At 41.9% G+C, this 18,618-nt stretch overlaps 1 protein-coding gene across 2 annotated transcripts; it reads right to left on the bottom strand.

The window, feature by feature from the left end:
- Positions 1-2,792: 2,792 nt before the first annotated feature.
- LOC133027913 (integrin beta-3-like) lies at positions 2,793-16,832 on the bottom strand. 2 transcript variants are annotated; one of them, XM_061095079.1, is made up of 15 exons: positions 16,760-16,832; positions 15,892-15,977; positions 15,423-15,627; positions 15,083-15,335; positions 13,682-13,844; positions 13,273-13,434; positions 13,012-13,107; positions 12,089-12,178; positions 11,150-11,284; positions 9,649-10,093; positions 6,412-6,634; positions 6,230-6,330; positions 5,944-6,063; positions 3,445-3,611; positions 2,793-2,861 (listed from the first exon to the last, which is right to left on the bottom strand). In XM_061095079.1, exons 1-15 carry the CDS (start codon positions 16,830-16,832, stop codon positions 2,793-2,795), a joined length of 2,388 nt encoding a protein of 795 aa, XP_060951062.1. The 2 variants fall into 2 exon arrangements, with proteins under 2 accessions (XP_060951062.1, XP_060951063.1); XM_061095080.1 differs by lacking the exons at positions 15,892-15,977; positions 16,760-16,832 and having other exon boundaries at positions 5,944-6,050; positions 6,190-6,330; positions 15,423-15,540.
- Positions 16,833-18,618: the final 1,786 nt, after the last annotated feature.

The raw sequence follows: 18,618 nt of genomic DNA, 5'->3' as shown, positions 1-18,618 counted from the left end.
TAAAGTATAATATCATTTAAGTCCTGTGTTGTAGTAATAGAAATAATCATGATAATTGTGTGGTCCTTTTTGCAGGGCCACATGATTTGGTAGTAAGTAGTGTAAGATGATTTGTATTATATCTATCTATCTATCTATCTATCTATCTATCTATCTATCTATCTATCTATCTATCTATCTATCTATCTATCTATCTATCTATCTATCTATCTATATATCTATCTATCTCTACTGTATCTATCTATCTATCTATCTACTATCTATCTATCTATCTATCTATCTATCTATCTATCTATCTATCTATCTATCTATCTATCTATCTATCTATCTATCTATCTATCTATCTATCTATCTATCTATCTATCTATCTATCTCTCTATCTATCTTTCCATACATCCCTCCCTCTGTCTCTTTCTTTCTTTCTTTCTTTCTTTCTTTCTATCTATCTATCTATCTATCTATCTATCTATCTATCTATCTATCTATCTATCTATCTATCTATCTATCTATCTATCTATCTATCTATCTATCTATCTATCGATCGATCTATTTGTCTATCTATCTATCGATCGATTGATCTATTTGTCTATCTATCCATCTATTCATCCCTCTCTCTATCTCTCTCTCTCTATCCATCCACCCATTCATCTATCTATCTATTTATCTTATTATCTATCTATACCTCCCTCCCTCCCTCCCTCCCTCCCTCCCTCCCTCCCTCCCTCCCTCCCTCCCTCCCTCCCTCCATCCATCCATCCATCCATCCATCCATCTATCTATCTATCTATCTATCTATCTATCTATCTATCTATCTATCTATCTATCTATCTATCTATCTATCTATCTATCTATCTATCTATCTATCTATCTATCTATCTATATATCTATCTATCTATCTATCTATCTATCTATCTATCTATCTATCTATCTATCTATCTATCTATCTATCTATCTATCTATCTATCTATCTATGTGTTTATAGTTGACTGGATGATATGGTTGCTGGTTAACAATGACAACTCTGCAAACACACTTCTCGCTGCATAATTCCGCTGATACAATCCATCTTGCATATTTTACACTGTGTTAGATGAGCGATACTTTGCACAAAGATAAGTAGGGGCCACTTACAGTTTAAGTCCAGGAGATGGAAGCAGAGCATCACTGACAAAAAGCCCTGCACATGTTCCAATGCACGTTGTTGGAAAACCACAACTCTTGTTATGAATCTTTATGTATTTCTTGGTGAAATTTCCAACATTTAAACCAAAACAGGATTGAAAATTACCCTCTGTGGTCACACCAGCTCAGACGCCATGTCATTCATTTGTTATCATGTCTGAAAATTATTTTTTTTCAGTGCAGCTTGATTGAATTTAAAGGGATCTTCCTCCTAATTTTTTTTAAATAGTTTTATCCTCGTATCTGTCTTTCACGTCTCACACCTGGAACCTGTAATGCTTGATAAGGAAGCTTTATCAGAAAGAATAAATGAAAACTTATAAATACATGTTTTGCATGCTTTAAGCAAAGCTGAAGAGGGAGATTTTGGACTAAGGTGCATATATTAAATGCATAAGATAAAAATATATATATTTCAGTTGCAGGCAAATCAAATTAAAACAACATACATGGCTGGATACAGTGGCATCCTGAAAGTCTTGGTGAACCAAACCTTTATTCTGTCCTGCACAACAAAACAGTTTTTAATCAATCACACAACACAATATCTTACTTGTCAGCAGGGGCGTCGTTAGGCCTGCTGAAGCCCCCCTAAAATCGCTGCTGCGCTGGCTTTTTCACTCTGTCAAGTAACGTCTCTCATCAATACAGCAGAATTACAGCCAAGGAGTTTAGCTCATAGTAAATGATGCACGGAGTGAAATTGTAAGTACAGGTAGTTACAGTATGTGGCTATATGTAGTTGTTAACGATTGTTACCTGCTTAAATTTAGGTTTACTTGAGGCAAATGAAAGGGAATATTGTAATGAGCTATGTTAACACTAAGCTAGCTATTTTGTTTGCAAATTTGAAATGTAAGAAATAACTATCGACAGCTCTCTATTCTTTGCATTAATATCTATCTCTAGTATTTTAAAACAATAATATCAGTGCCTATAGAATGTTGATGTTTATAATCAGTTAATGCTAGTGAAAACTAAATGTCATAGTGTCCCTCATAACGCTATTGTACCGGTATATCATCCAATTCATTGACCAGATGGATATAAGAAGATTCTTTAGCAGAGGTGACAGCTCCGCCCTCGTCAAAACAAGTATATCCGTCTTTCCTTTACAAGCAGGAAAATGATTTCTCTCTATTTGAGAAAAGTTCATATTTGTGTTGTCAAATTTCACAATGACCCTGAAATTCTGTCTCTTCTGTTATCTTATACTGAACGAATGCAAGCAAAGATACAGAGAAAAATCACAGTGTTTCTGATTGAACCAATCTATGAACTGTCTGAAACAATGGATATCCGCAGCCCCAAATGAGCCCAAAAAAAATTGGCGCGCGCTGCGCGCGCAAACATTCAACTTCCTTAGGGGCTAAGCCCCCCCTTTCTTTCAATCCTAGAAACGCCCCTGCTTGTCAGAGTAGTATAAATGGACGTTTACGACAAATCCCTGATAAAAATGTGTCCTCAGAATCATTTCTACATATTTACAAACACAAATAATTATTATTTATGGTCAGGTGACAGTAGAGGCCTGCACATGATTCGCTGCCTTCCCACAAAGTCCATTATTTCCTCTTCGTCCTTTATTACTTCGTCCTTCTTCAGTAGCGTCAGTCTTTTCCTCTGTATGTGATGTTTGTGAACGTGGAGGTGGCTCCTTTGTAGAGAGGGTTGTGTCCCTGTTTGTCAGATACACACATAGAGACTTACGTTAAAGTCAGTTTAACAAACAAAAAATACTCTCTTGTTGTTCAAGATTATAGAACAGACACGTTGAAAGTCCCTACTGAATTACATGATAGAAAATGTAAGGGGAAAATAGCCTTAAATGTGAGCTTTATGGTTTCTCTGCCATTACTCGGTGAGTATTCTATAACACTACGGTGATTCTTTGTGGTTTCTGGCCTGTGGATGTGTCTGAGGCCACAAAAAGGCCCATTACCAGTAAAGGCTAATTAACGTAAGCTGATATAAACCCAGCCCTTCCGTTGGCTGCCTTTTGTTCTGCTGGGAGTAACAGCATGCCGCAGAAATAATAAAGAACATCTACAGAAAACGAGAGTGTGTGTGGCCGTGTGTGTGGCCTTGTGTGTGTGCGTGTGCCTGTGTGTGCATGTGCGTGTGTGTGTGTGTCCACAGAATGATTTTTCAGACATTTTTTATTTATTAGATATAATTTTATAATGAAGAACCTTAATTTTAGTGTTAGTATACAAATACACCATCCTACAGTAGATGCCATCTCAAACTCAATTCACTCACCGTGTCCCACTTGGCACGAGCACGCTCTTCCTCAAATTTGGCGAACTCCCGTCTGTCATGGATGGTGACCAGCAGCTTCCAGATGAGCAGAGCCGCCAGGCCGAGGAACAAGATGGCCCCCGCCACCGACAGGAGCAACACCAGAATGTCTGGACCCTTGGGGCAGTCTGGATGGAAGAAGGAAGAGAATAAGATCGAGGAAGGAGTGACATAGACACACAGAGGAAGATAAGGCTTATTTCATAATGCTGTTTCCTCCTGGTCTCGTATCTTTTATCGACCAATGAACTTCAGAGGATATTAATATTGCCACCTGTGACGCTGGCTGCATCGAACCCAGTGTGCCCGTTCTCCGAGCACGACTTCCAAACTGTGAAGTGATGCAAGAGAACGACGGCAGCACAACAGGGACGAACACAAGAGAACGGGACTTCTTAAAAATACCAAAGAGCGAAGAGGAGGATGGGCTGAAGTGGAAAAATAGAAAGCTCACACTGCCAGGCCACAAATCTCCTGTCCCTCACTGCGGTCGGACAAACACTCAACAGGAATCGGTTTTGTATGGTTTTGAGATGGGGTTGCTTACAAGACGACTACATGAAGCCTTCTGACACAACACTGGAATAACACACCAAGCAAGCAGAGGTTTATTTCCACAGCACATTTCATTCCAGGCTGAAGCCGACTGTGTTCGGCACAAAGCACGAGCTTTACAGTGGAATCTGCTACCACAAAACTATGTGGAAATTGTAAAGATAAACATTAAACACACAAATTATAAAGTAGGAATAAAGTATGATAAAATAAAAAAATCCCTCTTTGTTTTCACTGTCGTGTTTCCAATCATTAGTCGTTCTGGAAAACTTATTCAACAATCAACTATTTTATGTTTTTGAACAAACCTCGAGGAGTAATAAGCTGCGATAATAGCTGTGGGAATAGGCTGTGTTTAAATCTGCAGATGATGGTTTAGTTTCTTAGTTTGGGAGTTTCAGCAGAAGTTAAGTCACTCATTTGTTAGTTTGGCTTCTATGTTCCTGGTTTAACTGATTCCAATCCCGATTTGGAGGGATAAATGGGTGGATTCCCTAAAAACTTACTTTGTTATTAAGCATCTTACAATGAGCAACTTAAACAGTTATTGCTTTTTATCATTTATTTCACCTGCAAGGTCGACGGTATCGAAATGTTCTGTTTGTTTGTTTTCTGTGTTGTTCCTAAAGGTTCGAAGTCACAGTGTGAGTGCGTGCTTGCACGACATACATATGTGTACAGCAGCAGTTAGGTAACCTATGGGGGGAACCAGGGTGAACTTTTACAGCCGACATCAAAGCTCTGCTGCTCTTCCTCTCTCCTCATTCCTACATTCTTATATTTCCTGCTTTTCAACGGTGCCTTTTGATCCTTATCATAACGACATATACGAATCATGAAGCTGGTTCAAGACATATGCTGAGTCAACTTTAGGGAGTCTCTTCTTTCTCCTCCAAAATACAGCTTCATGTTTCTGTTTTTCTCTTCCTGAGTTCCCCCTCTCCCCCTCTCTCCCTTTCCTCCCGAGGATGTGTGGAGTCAGCGAGCTGCTGGAGGAGAGGTGGGCTGCTGTTTACGACCCCCCTCGACACGGCGGGGTGCACCGCGTTCAAGGCAGATTTCTTGGTGCGCTTCTCTGCAACCCAGTTGTGTCTTAATTAAACACACACCTTCATTAAAGGCAGGCCCCGGGACAGACTTTCTCTGCGGGCACTGGTGGTCATTAAAGGGCTGTTTCACCCCCCCGCCCCCCCTCTATCTGGCCACTTAATGAGCAGATGAAGGGCGTGCAGCAGGGAAGTAACAACTTGTACATAGGGATTTCACAGGGTGAGGATGTTTGGTATTACTAATATAGTTTTTTTTATGTATTTGTGGATTTCATTTTACTGGATTTGTCATTTAAGCTTCCTTCAGTTATATTATTTTGATTATTTGCAGCATATAAAAGTTGCTGTGCTCAAAGCAGTATGAATATATTTATCTGGCCCATTGGGGGCACTAGAACAACCTGTAAACACAACTGGAAACACTCCAACAGTCATTCCTCTTTCAAGTCTTTATTTTATATTAATACACCAGTTCTTTAGAGGGAATAAAAGGCTCCATAGCTACTAAACGCTTCACTATGACCAACAGCTATAAAATATAGTCCTTGTTTGCTTGCGGTTTGATGCTCAGCCGGCAGTGCACAGCCATTTTATCAGAACTTTTTTACTGGAATAGCAAATCAGTAAAGTAAAACAGTAAAACCGTGACCAAAACAGTAAAACTGTCGGTTGTAAAACCAAAACAATGAGCTGAAAGACTATTAAATGCTCTGCAGAGCTGATGCAGATTGCAGCGTAGGCAGACTCACATTTGACATTTCATCCTTTAAAAGAAATCGGAATTATTGATTCGGGCAGCTTTAAATGTGAGGGTTGTTCAGTCAGATATCCAGGACGCATGGATCTTTCTTCTTACCTGGCTCTTTGACGACGAACAAGATGGACTTGCCACTGGAGTCTTCGTAGTACTGGAAACGCTCCACGCAGTCGTCCTCGTCTTTGTACGTGCAGTTCACGGCGTTCGTATCATGGAGCACTGCAAGAAAAATCCAATAGTGCAATGAACACTTTCTTTAGATGGCAGCATTAACACATTTTTATTTTATTTTGAAATTTCAGGAGGCAACTTTCATAAAATTTATGAAATCACTTATAAATTCATCTATTTAACTTCTTTATGGTTGTAGTTTTAAACATCTCACCTAGTTCATCCACAAGCACAATCTCATCCTTGCAGATTCGAGAACAGGTGTTGTCCTCAAACAGGCGGCCCCTCTTGAAGTGCTTACACTCCACGCACTCCCTTTAGGAAGAGAAACTCCATCAGTTTAGTTTAAGCAGCAGTTTCTAGAAGTATGAATATGAACTCTGCAAGCGGACTCACTTCTTCATGGTACAGGCGTCAGGGCAGGTGGGGCACTTGTCACACGTGGCCCCGTACGCACCGGGCTGAGTGCACTCGCAGGCCCCACACACACACTGGCCCCTGCCGCTGCACAGCAGACCCACGCTGGACATGCAGGTGTCGGTGCGTCTGGAGCAGTTACAGTTTTCACCCTGCCAGTCCGGGGCACACTGACAGAAGCCACAGTTACAGACCCCATGGCCTGGGAGGGACGGAGAAAGAAAAATACAAATGAAATACAAAGAACTGAAATTACTGCCCTGTGGTTGCAAATCTTTGCAGCTTCAGTCTAAATACATTTCTTTCCAGGCTTTGTGCCAAATTGAAAGGATCCTCTTCAGGTGTTCTTAAGATTATGCGTTCATGAGGCCATATTGGTTTTGTGAGGTAACAGCAACCTTTACCTTTGACCCTTAACCCTCAAAATGACATTAGATCATCCTTATTCATCCGGAGACTTTCGTCATCTTCACCGACTTCACTTCACCTCAATTCAAAATAAGGTTCTGCATCATTGGCACAGCATGAGTATGTGGTTATGAACCCACCAACATGTGGTGGATTTGAAGACATAAACAATCTTCTGACAAAGCCACATCAACCCTGTTTACTCATATAACTTCCATTTCCTCAGATGTAGGGGTGGTACATGGGAAAAGAGGAATCGAACAACCAATAAAAAGCAAGGACACTTATAATTCTGGGTGAAAATGAGGGTGTGACTGTGACATGATTGGGAAAGAGTGAGGGAGACAGCAGTAGTGTTTAGTGGTTGACATGATTGTTGTGTAACACGCAGTCTGTTCAAACTGCTCATTAAAGATAGTTAGTTCCTCAACACTCAGCCTGACATGACAGACTGGTGCAGCGACACGTTAACCTCTGCTAATGTTTTCACCCCTGTCCATTGGTTTGTTTGTTTGTTTGTTAGCAAGATTTTAGCTCTAGCTTTAGCTCTTCCTGGGCGGTCCAGAGGCCTTCCGAGTCCAGATGGGATATGTAGTTCCTCCAGCGAGTTCTGGGTCGACCCTGGGGTGACTGGTAAACCTCCAAAGGAAGTCGCCTAGGAGGCATCCTAACTAGATGCTCTAACAAGTTCATCTGTCCCCTTTCAACATGAAAGAGCAGTGGCTCTACCCCGAGCTCCCTCCGGATGTCTAAACTCCTCACCCTGTCTCTAAGGCTGGGCCCTGCCATATACTACCTCTATTCACAACCTTGTTCTTTCAGTCATAAGCCATACAAAGCTGTCCTAGTTCATATTTACTTGAGGGTTCCACTCTATCTTCAACAATATTTACTATTCATATTTAAAAATCAGGTTAAGCCGCTAGAACGACACAGCACCATGTTTTCATCGAACACTAACAACGTGTTTACATCCTTTACAAATGTCACAAATGTTTTCAGTGGCTTCGACCACCAACACAGGAAAAGCAGAAGTGATCCTGCATCTGTTGCGAGACACAAAACCCATATCATTGTGGGCCTGCGGTGTCTGGAGGGCTCTTATTTTCAGCCGCATGACTCAGTGCATGTGTGAGTAAATCTGTGCGCGTTGGTTTTGTTGTCGTTACATGAATTTGTGTGTGTGTGTGCCAATACGCAGAGTGACACTGCAGAACCTATTGTGGCCTATCGCTGCCCAGATAAACAATGACAGGAAGCTGCTCCAAAGAGTCTGGCAGGATAAAAGATGATCCACAAAAAAAACGTCATTACCACATGACCACAGGACCCGCTGGCTTTTAATTAGACCGTTTTGTGGAGAAGAATGGTCCTCGCACAGAATCAGGGATTTCAAGACAGAAAATCCATGTTTCACTTAGGGAACATTTCCAGGACTCTCCCACGAGCCCCTTTCCTGCCCAAACATGGGTTTATTTTTAGCCTTATTACACCACATCAGCCAATGAGTAAGCAGAGAGGTATTTTCATGTTAATCTATGGCCTTTGGGGAATAGAGCAAAACATTTTTCTGTGAGATCAGCGGGTTGGGGGTAAGACATATATGTGACCGTGTGATGGAGCATGTGGAAGTCAGCGCCAAAACTTGCAATTAGTTAATTAGCAATGGTCAAGTAAAATATCCTCAGTGCAATCCAATTGATTTGTTTTCGCATGTTTCTAACCACTATTGTGTTTTCCTCAACAATAAAAAAAGAGGGGGAGGGAGTGTGAGGATGTGAGTTAAAGCTCCAAACTGTTACCAAACACAAACTCACAGCCGCTGTTTAAAAGTTTCAACCGCACTTGAGAAACTTTTCAGAAAAGTGAGAGTCTCCTCTGACCGGAGAGAGCTACTGTCTGAATCTAGCAAGTTTTCTTTGTGCTCGAATCCTGTTGAAGTCCGAGGTGTAGAATCTTGGCTCGGCTACAAACATATAACCTGAGCTCAGGCGCACACACACACACAGTCACGTCGCCATGACTTCAGAGGACACACATTCACTCACATTAACTTCCTGGAGACTTACTCTAACATTAACTGTCAATACTACTTGCCTTTTACCCAAACCTTAACCTAACCATAACCTAAACTTATCATGACCTTACCAAACCTAAACCAAAGCTCATCCTAACTTTAAAACCTCTCTTCTTCAGCTTCACCTTAAAAGTTAAGGATGTACTTTATGAAGATCTGCCCATAACGTGTAATACCTAGAGCACATACGCACGTACGTACACACACTGCAAGTCACACCATTCTGTTTATTGTGAATGGAGCCCATGTCCTGGGCAGAAGGGAGCTTTGTTATTCTCTGTAATTCTTCCCAGATGAGGTGGGTGGCAAGTCAGTGCGGTGACTGGGACTCCAAACCCTGTCTGCCGTGTAAAAATAATGTAAAAGGAACAGTTTCATATTTGGGGAATATGCTTTTCTTGTCCAGAGTTCGATGAGATGATATCTGACTGTTCAATATGAAGCTGCTGCTTTGTTTAGACTGGTAACCGTGGGAAATAGCTAGACCTGCAGATTTATTATCGCTGACCTATAATACACTGCTGGCACCACAGGCATGTTTAACTTGTGTCTGAGAGTTGTATTAATCTCCTGATCAAACTTTTAAAAAGTCATATCAATCTTACTTATTCTCATTAAAGCTCCAATGATCGATGGAATAGTTGAATCCAATGAAAACAACCCACTTTTCATATAATCTTAAACCTATTTTTCACTATTTCCTGACATTTTTTAAATAAACTTCCTCTTACCTGAGCACAGTTCCCCCTTGTAGCGCAGGCAGTTGAAGTCGTCACACTCGCACAACTTGCCCCACACTTTCCCAAAGTCACTGCTGTGGCACACGCACTGGCCGCACACGCAGTCTCCACGGCCGCTGCAAATGGCAGAGTGGGGCCCTCCAGCGCCCGCGGGGCCACTGCAGCCGTCCTGCTCCGTGGGACTGTAGTCGCCCTCCGCACACTCGCAGTGCGGCCCCAGGCGACCCGGGTGGCACAGACAGATGCCGCACTCGTAGGTGCCGTTGCCTTGGTTGCATTTGGGGCTGTCGAGCTGGGCCTTGGCCTGGCACTTGCAGTCGCACTCGAAGGACACGGTGATGGACAGGGAGTCCTTGAAGCCCACGGGTTTGATGATGAAGGTTTTCTTCTTCTGTTTGGGGCAACCACGAGCTCTGGCCTCCACACTGAAAGAGACCTGGGCGACAGGGGGGAATCGATGTTGTACAATGTCAACTGTTTGTGGATAAAAAGATTTTAGAGATTCTGCATCTGAGTGATAGTAACTTTTAAAACTTCTGTATCTCCCTGGTGGACTAACTAACATGTAAAAGCACTGTAATGGTCCGTTTGATGTTCATTTAAGAGCAGCTCTAGTTCTTGGCTTTATCTAATCACTTTTGGTGGATACAGCACACACTTATGACATAGAGATTGCCTCCATATGTATTTAGTCAATGTAATTGTTCGTTCAACATTGCATCCAAATCTGGACGTCCAAAAGTGGGCAGTTACCACATCTGGTGAAACAACCATATATGGAAGAAACAAGAGGAGCTGAAGCAGAGAGAGAGAAAGAAAGAAAGAAATGTGCGGCGGCCAAAAAATGTCACCTGGAGTGAGGAGAGAACAAGGAAAAGAGCCAAAGAGGCTGTGATAGAGAAAAAATGCAAAACAGGGACGGAGAAAGAGCCCTCACAGCAATTTGCTCTAAATGGTGTTGGCAGGAGAAGTGTGGAAAGACAATGAAAACATGGACTGAGAAGAACAAGTTCAGAGACGGTGCTGATCCACTTCTTTCCATCATCTGAAGAAACGGAACATGTAGATAGCAGAAAGAAGGGAAATGGAAAGAGACCGAAAAGAGAAGGAAGAACAGCACATGGAAGTTGTTATTTTAAGAATCAAGACGTGGTATCGTCCTCTTGTCCTCAGAGACAGATCGTGACAAAATTGGCCTGAGAGCTGTGAGTATTGTATTTTATACAAGCCATCATATTTGAGTTTAATTCCATGTTTTTCTTATTTTTTATATTTTATGATCTTCTTATAAGAAGCTGAAATAATGTCTTCTAAAGAAACCACAGTAACTGGAAGAATTATATCAAATTAGTTTCACATCATCAGGAAATAACTCTTCAGAGCTGAATGTGAAACATATTTAGGTTTAAGTAATTTTAAGTAGTTGAAAACGAGTAGATTATTAGATTAGTATATTAATCTTCCTAATCACAGTAAGTGGAGCTCAGCTGACCGTGTCTCCTATCTTGAGCCCAGAGCAGGACTTGAGACCTGGGATGACCTCCCCGTTCAGACAGGTGGCGTTGAAGGACAGAGACAGTTCCTCCGGGACGTCTTGGAGCTCCAGCTCCACCCTGGAACGGATTTTCTGGCAACATCAAATAAACAAAATCAACACATGCACATAGAAAAGTGAGTGTGGGAAATTGTACTACAAGGTTAAAATCTCACTAGGTTTCATATTTGGTTGGGAAATTAAGGAAATTACCTATTTTTAACTCTCTCTTGATTGCAAAAAGAAGTTATTACAACTAGTCAATTATAATAATTATATTGCAGTTGTTATGATTACTTCCCTCTTCCAATGTCTGCATGCTGCACTGTAATTAAAGAATTTCCTTCTCCAATTACATGCAGACTAACTCATACACAGTGTTTACTTGGATGTACAAACACAAGTGCACATATTAACACACACGACTGCGCATACACCTTTAAAAGCAACAAGGTAACAGGCAGGACGCACAATAAAATACTTTTTTAGCTCATTCGTCTGATCTCTGCAAAGTAGACTTGAGTAAACCACGAACAATGAAGTACAGCCAACAATCTCCTGCATATGGTCAGCTTCACTGTTCGGCCAACTTTGCCTTTACCAAGTGTGTGACTCAGACAGGGTGTGTGTTAACAAGCACATGTCATCTCCTCAAACACTGTCTAGCCTTGGTGTGTGTGTGTGTGTGTGTGTGTGTGTGTGTGTGTGTGTGTGTGTGTGTGTATGTGTGTGTCTGTGTGTGTGTGTGTTGTGTGTGTGTGTGTGTGTGTGTGTATGTCTGTGTGTGTGTGTGTGTGTGTGTGTGTGTGTGTGTGTGTGTGTGTGTGTGTGTGTGTGTGTGTGTGTGTGTGTGTGTGTGTGTGTGTGTGTGTGTGTGTGTGTGTGTGTGTGACTCACAGCGTAGGCCTTCAGTATGAGCTGAATCACGTTGCCTGAGTCGTTGGACAGTGTTCCTACTGTGGTGCCCGGAATCAGCTCGCTGTAGTTCTACAAGACAGAGACAGACGTCCATAACAGTCAGTGAAATCATTTATAAACCATTAACAGCCACAACTTACAAATATATATAGAATATTCAACTTATTCCTGAAATAAATTGTTAAAGCATTTGACAATATAATAAAATCTACCTTCAAAGGGGTCAAAAATGTAAAACCCGTTCATAGTGACTATATAAATATATATATCAATATTAATCAAGGTTTTCTGCTAGTAAAATAAAAAAAATTAAATCCTATTGCCATCATTACATTATCCAGTATTCTATAACAATAACTTATATCGATTTTTTTTCACTATTTTCTTTGTAACCCAGGTAAATGTGACAGTAAATTACAGGAAAAAGCAGCTCAAGTCAAACTACTGATTCTCGTTACTGAACTAAAAGTTGTCAGAGCTGCACAAAACCTTCACAGTTCTCACAACCTCATGAAGCTGCAGAAGTGTGACACACCCTGCTCACACTGGTCTGTTTAAAAAAAGTATATATTTCCTATTAGCTTTTTTGAAAACACACATCAACACTTGGTTGTAATGGTGACAGTTTTTGGAAACACTGGGTTTGTATCTTGCTGTGTATGAACAGTGATTCATTTTTGAATTTCCATTCTTCCAACGCAGGATCCAAGAATCTCATTCTAAAACCAGTGAGGTTTGGAGGACTGCAGCTGAAACGATACTGAATACACACTGGGATTTGTCATCTTTCCCTTTAAAACATTAGTATGTGTCTTTCAACTTTTCACAATGGGTCGTTGCACAGCCAGTATGTTGTGTATGAGGAGCTGAATGTGCACAGTGTGAAGTGCAGGGGTCCTGACCTGGTACAGAGGAACCACCGGGTTGGTGACAGCGAAGATGAGGTTGATGTTGTTCTCCGACATCTTCTCTGTGATCAGAGCAAGAGATGGATAATCCTGTGGGGCCAAACGAGGCACCGTGGTTAGCACATAAACACTGAAATCTTCCTATTCGTGCTTCTGCAGAGCTGCATACAAAGACTTCCATTGTCTCGGCCTCTCTCTCACACTCTCCCTGTCTGCAACATGTGCACCAAACACACACTTACAGTATACACTAACCATGGTGGTTGACATGCTGTAAATATTGTCAGAGTTGAGGTGGCACTGCCCGTCGTTGGGCCGCACGATTCCTGCCATTCGACCGTCCAGCGCCACGTGAGTCTTCGCATCCGAGGTGAAGATCAGGAGGTGGGAAGCGTCGGGACGCCAGCCGATCTGCTCCTGGTTCCCATCAAAACCACATGAGAGAGAAGAAGAACTGAAATGTTATATTTCATTTTTAATTTGCACTTTGCCAGACGCTCATCTGAAACAAGCAAAGCGCTCGCTGATTCGTTTCATCCTTGTTTTTGATCTAGTTTTTGGAATTCCTGAAATGTTTATTTGTACAAATGCGTGCCATGAGAGAAAAAGGTTAGTAAGCCAGATTCTTGGTTTTGTGTTTGTGTGTGAGCACATGTCTCTCCACCTCGCACACCGCAGCCTGGATGATGGCATCAAAGCCTCCCTCCGGGGCATCTCGGTTCCTGGACACCATCTGCTTCTTCACTTCCTCTGTGAAGCGTCCCACTTCTTCCGTCAGGGACAGAACGTGTTTGTAGCCGAACTGGGGCAGACAGGTGGTGTTGATGCTGTCAATCAAACAGAGATCGGTCATTTGTGCATCTGTTGAGTCTGAATGTACGAAAAACTTAGAGGACAATTTTTTCGGTAACGATTTATCACAGGGACCTTTTTAGGTTGTGAATAATCATCTGTAAAATGGAAAATAATCAATAGACAGCATTATAGCTACATAACATAAACAAGTTATTTTCTATCATTGTTTAGTAGTTATATTGAATATTGGTTTCAATGAGTCACACTCCCTGTTATGACATTTGGGGACTTTAAGACTTTGGTTGAAATGTCTCCTTATCTTGGTAACATCACCCGGAAGTGGCAGCCAAGGTAAGAGCTCATCAAATTCTTTAAAGAAAAAGTTGCTTCACTGCTTCCTTTCTTATCTGCGTCACCTTAGAAGACACTTAAGCATCATTTATGAAAGGAAGGGAGACAATACCCTCCCATAATTCCCTTGTGGCAGCAGCATTTATTGACCCACATCAATAACGTTCATCATCATAATGTGGTCTCGTAAAAGGTCAATCGGTCCCTAACTCCATGTGAATCCTCATTCACTTCCTTGACCTCAAGATATTTCCCATCGCCTGAACCCTTCTTTCCATCTGTATTTCTACCAAACCCAAATTCTCCACTTGTCTTATCTTTTATCCAAACATTCCCGGAGGCTGGATATCTGCAGACTGTGTGTAAGCGGGGGAGTAAATGGGGGGGTAAATGACTCAAGGGGGTTATGGCAGTTTGCTCAGGGACACTAGTGTTGCCCCGCGGAGGTACGATTACCTGCGGCTGATTCGTAGCAGCTGACCAAGCACCGGGGAGCCACTTTAAGCCTTTAACAGGTGCTGTGATGCCGAGCAACGCTGTGTTTAAAGGTGTCCTCACTAAAATGATCTCATCTGCATAATGACGCTACTTTCCACACGCAGACATAAACAGCTGCTCAAATCAACACCAGTACGCAAAAACACTGCAGCTACCAAAATAAACTTTCCATTACAAAGACATCTGGGTGTAGATTCCTGTGAAACGACGAGGATCAGGTAAATGAGGCTGATTTGGTGTTGAAGTCATAGTTTGACATTTTAGGAAATACGTTCATAAGCAAACTTACTCTATTTCACATGTCTCAATAAACTGCTTCTCAAATATTTTGATCTGTATCATTTTCCTCTGTATTGCTCAAGATAGTAGCATGACACCCCGTTGACAATGGCCCCAATACCACCTTGTATTTTATTTTCACCTGTAGCAGGGGTTGTTCACGGCCTCTTTGGGGGAGATGTACATGTACGGCGAGAGCGGCTTGTCCACAAAAGCCCCAAAGCCCATGCGGAGGTTGCTGGTCGTGCGGTTCATGGCCTCGGCCAGGCCTTTGCCCAGCGTCCTCAGGCGGAAGAGGTCATCATTCATGGAGTAGGAGAGGTCCATGAGGTAGTAAAGATCAACGGGGTAATCCTCCACCTGACGCACCTTCACAGTGAAGCGCTTTGCATCATCTGGGGAAACATGGGGGAGAAATCTAGCTTTACTTGATGTTTACTGGATTTATTTTCCATCCCTCATAACCAAACTGAGGAACCGACCTGGCCTGAGCGTGATGTGGAGTTTCTGGGGCTTGATCTGAGTGACATCTTGTGTGGCCCCTGCTGCCTTGTTGCTGAGGGGCCGGTCCTCGATCACTTGCATTTTGCTGATTGGAGACTCCACAGATGGGGCAGCGCAGCCCGCTGCCACCAGATGACTCTTCAGGTCACAGCGGGAAGAACTGGCAATTCCCTGACCGAAGTCCTGACAGACAAATGCAGACAGTCAAAGAAACACAGTCACTGTGTCTTAGGGGCTATAAATCAGATTTAAGCTCAAAACAAGCCAATGGATTATTGGTTACTTTGTCCCATTCAACCTATTTCATGTTCTCAGTTTAAGAATAAAGATAAAACATATGCACACATTCATCTCAAGCAGATTAAGTGGCTGAAGGGGCGATGTGTACCACCCTGCACCAGCAGAAAGCTCATTGCCTCAATGAAGTGAAGAGGAAAAGCAACCCACCTCCTGGACGCACCATGCACAGCTGGGGTGCACAGCCAGACATTGTTTGCATGTGCTCGCTCCTCGGGAGGTGCAGACGTTGGAGGCTGGAACCAAAAGAGAAATCATTTTCCCCAAATAGTTCATGTTTACCACATATGAAGGGAAACGCTTTAACCAGATCCTGAATCATCTTGTTTTGTGGCTGTTTAAATTAAATCCATAATACAAAGACTTGGTTTTCCCTTGAAGTAGATGAAGTAACCATTTATTCAGAGGGAATGCTGTACCTTTCACTTTTTTAAACTTTAAGTTCGTTACATGTCAAATGAACATTTATCAAGTTAAATAATCCAACTAAGTACTTTTATCCTTCACTACATTTAGCTGCCAATGATTCTCTACTTTGACTCAACAATTGTTCAAGTAGTACTTTGCTGTACTGGTACTTTTTCTTGAAGAATCTGAGTATTCATCACTGTCCGTATATGATGAAAAACGTATACTCTGATCAACGAATGTTTGTACTTCAATCCATCAATTCTCATCGCCAACAAGCAACAAGCATATTCTGTTTAATAAGTACATTGAGAACATCACTTTTAAAGCCTGAAAACAACCAGACCAGACAGTCATAAATGCATCATGTGTCTAATTGTGTCTTTATACTTTTACTTAAGGACAACTTCACATGGAGTACTTTTACTTGCACTGGGTATTTTCTATACTGCACTTAAAACGATCTGAGTACTTCTAGCACCACTATTGAAAGTACTGTATTTATGGTGCAACAAGCATATTCTGTCCAGCAGGCACTTTGAAAAACATCACTGTAAAGTCTGAAAACCTCCAGACATCCAGACATGCACCAAAAAACAACAAAACTCACCGCAAACGTCTGATATCCCAGTAAAAATCAAAAGAGCCATCCAGACCAGCCCCTGCGCCGGGAGAGCTCCCATCCTGGTGCGGGCTCTGTGAGGAGAGGAGCCGGACAACGAGCTCTGCAGTGAGGAGGAGAAGAGGAGGAAAAAGTTTCATGTACAACTCCTAATAGAGTCAAATGTCTTAGAACCACCTCCTCCACATCCATAGCTCCCAGTATTATACTGTCAGATGCAGTGGGCGGGGACAGTGCAGCATCTACAGCCTGACATATGGGGGCTTTTATTTTGGTGAGCAATCGAACCTGTGACATTACTCTACCAGCTGGTGCAGTGTTGTGTAAACTTTTTTAGATTATATTGTTATTATGAAATCAAACACATTCTGATTAACAGAGATAAATTAATTAGATTTTAGAATATTTGTTTGCTTCCTTTACAATAGATTTGCTTTATTATGAAAACTAAATGTAAAGGAAGAATAGGGTGCAATCATGAGGTTTGCTTTAGTGCACACTGCCCACTAATGGACATAACCAGTAAACACTGGTGTTACACAAACCATATATATGCTCCAGAAGACTGAGTGATTGGCAACAAAACAAAAACTATAGAACAAATAATTAAAAATGCACACAGAAAAAAACGGAAACGATATAAGACAAAAATGAATTAATGGACGATTAATATAAAGTTTCCAATGACCCTGGGACCTACGTCATTAATCTCCCATCATACCTTGAGGCTGAACAAAACAAGCACTTCCGGTCGCACCTGTGCAGATGTTACAGCTGTGGTGAGGACACCGATCAGTGGTTCTGTATTTATGTGTGTTGTAACTTTGTGTCGTCAAATTGATGAAGTTGTTTACTTAATGTGAACGTGTTTTTTTTCGATTTGCGTGTGTTTTCTTAATTTGCATTGCGTTGATCTCTCTCGGTCACCGTACATTTCAGGTGCTGGAAGGAAGCAGTGACTATGTTCTCAGGTAATTGATCTCTGACACACACACACACACACACACACACACACGCACAGACACACACACACACACACACATCCCATAAACACTGCACGACTTCTGTCTACAGCTCCAGTTACATTTATGTACACCAGGTGGCGTTATATTACAGTAAGTGTACGTGCATGATGCAGATGACACACACACACACACACACACACATACATACACACACACAAACTGTATTTGTATATTAATAACTGGTGCTACTATCATTCACACCATCATCACATCTATAAGAATCCCTGTGATTATTCTCATTAAAGTACACGGTGATCGTATAAATATTCTTGCACAACTATCCAAGTTTTGTATAAACAGAAAATGTCCCTTGGCCTCAGTGTTTCCCTTTGGTTACACATTCACTTAAAACAATTCAAGGTGAAATTCCTCGAGGTAATCCAGAGTTAATACTTGATGTTTTAACTCCTTGATACAAACTGAACTTGTCCGGTGCTGTTGTTTCAGGGTCAGTGACGGGGACGATCCATTTTATCTGATCTCAGTGAAGCGTGTTGTGGGACATCTTGGGACTGGAAGGTTTCACCGAACTGGAAGTCACAGCTGAGAGCTTTTGGCAGAGAGATGTGAGCGGGGAGCAGAGTGAATGTTTAAAAGGGGGGGGCAGATGTAAACAATGAGGCAGACGAAACAGAGAAACAATGAAGGACCAGTTCACTCTCACTTTAGCTTGTCAGCTGCGATGGCACTGATGGGATGGAAAGCAATGAGAAAAAAAAGCCGATCTCTAAATGCACTGCTGCCAAGTCGGTCTTTATATTTGTCTAAATGTCTCACTATATCTCTGTCCTTTACATTGTCTCTCTTTCACCTCCTTTTTCT

Source organism: Limanda limanda, chromosome 21, assembly GCF_963576545.1.
Source record: "Limanda limanda chromosome 21, fLimLim1.1, whole genome shotgun sequence".
Lineage (NCBI taxonomy): Eukaryota > Metazoa > Chordata > Actinopteri > Pleuronectiformes > Pleuronectidae > Limanda > Limanda limanda.
This window is presented reverse-complemented; position numbering and strand designations above follow the sequence as displayed.

Coding starts and splice junctions, on each gene's coding strand:
- LOC133027913 (XM_061095079.1), bottom strand. CDS start 16,832: ATGGGAGCTCTCCCGGCGCAGGGGCTGGTCTGGATGGCTCTTTTGATT. Junction 12,179..13,011: donor CGGTGGTTCCTCTGTACCAG/GTCAGGACCCCT, acceptor TCTGTCTTGTAG/AACTACAGCGAGCTGATTCC. Junction 11,285..12,088: donor TCATACTGAAGGCCTACGCT/GTGAGTCACACA, acceptor TGATGTTGCCAG/AAAATCCGTTCCAGGGTGGA.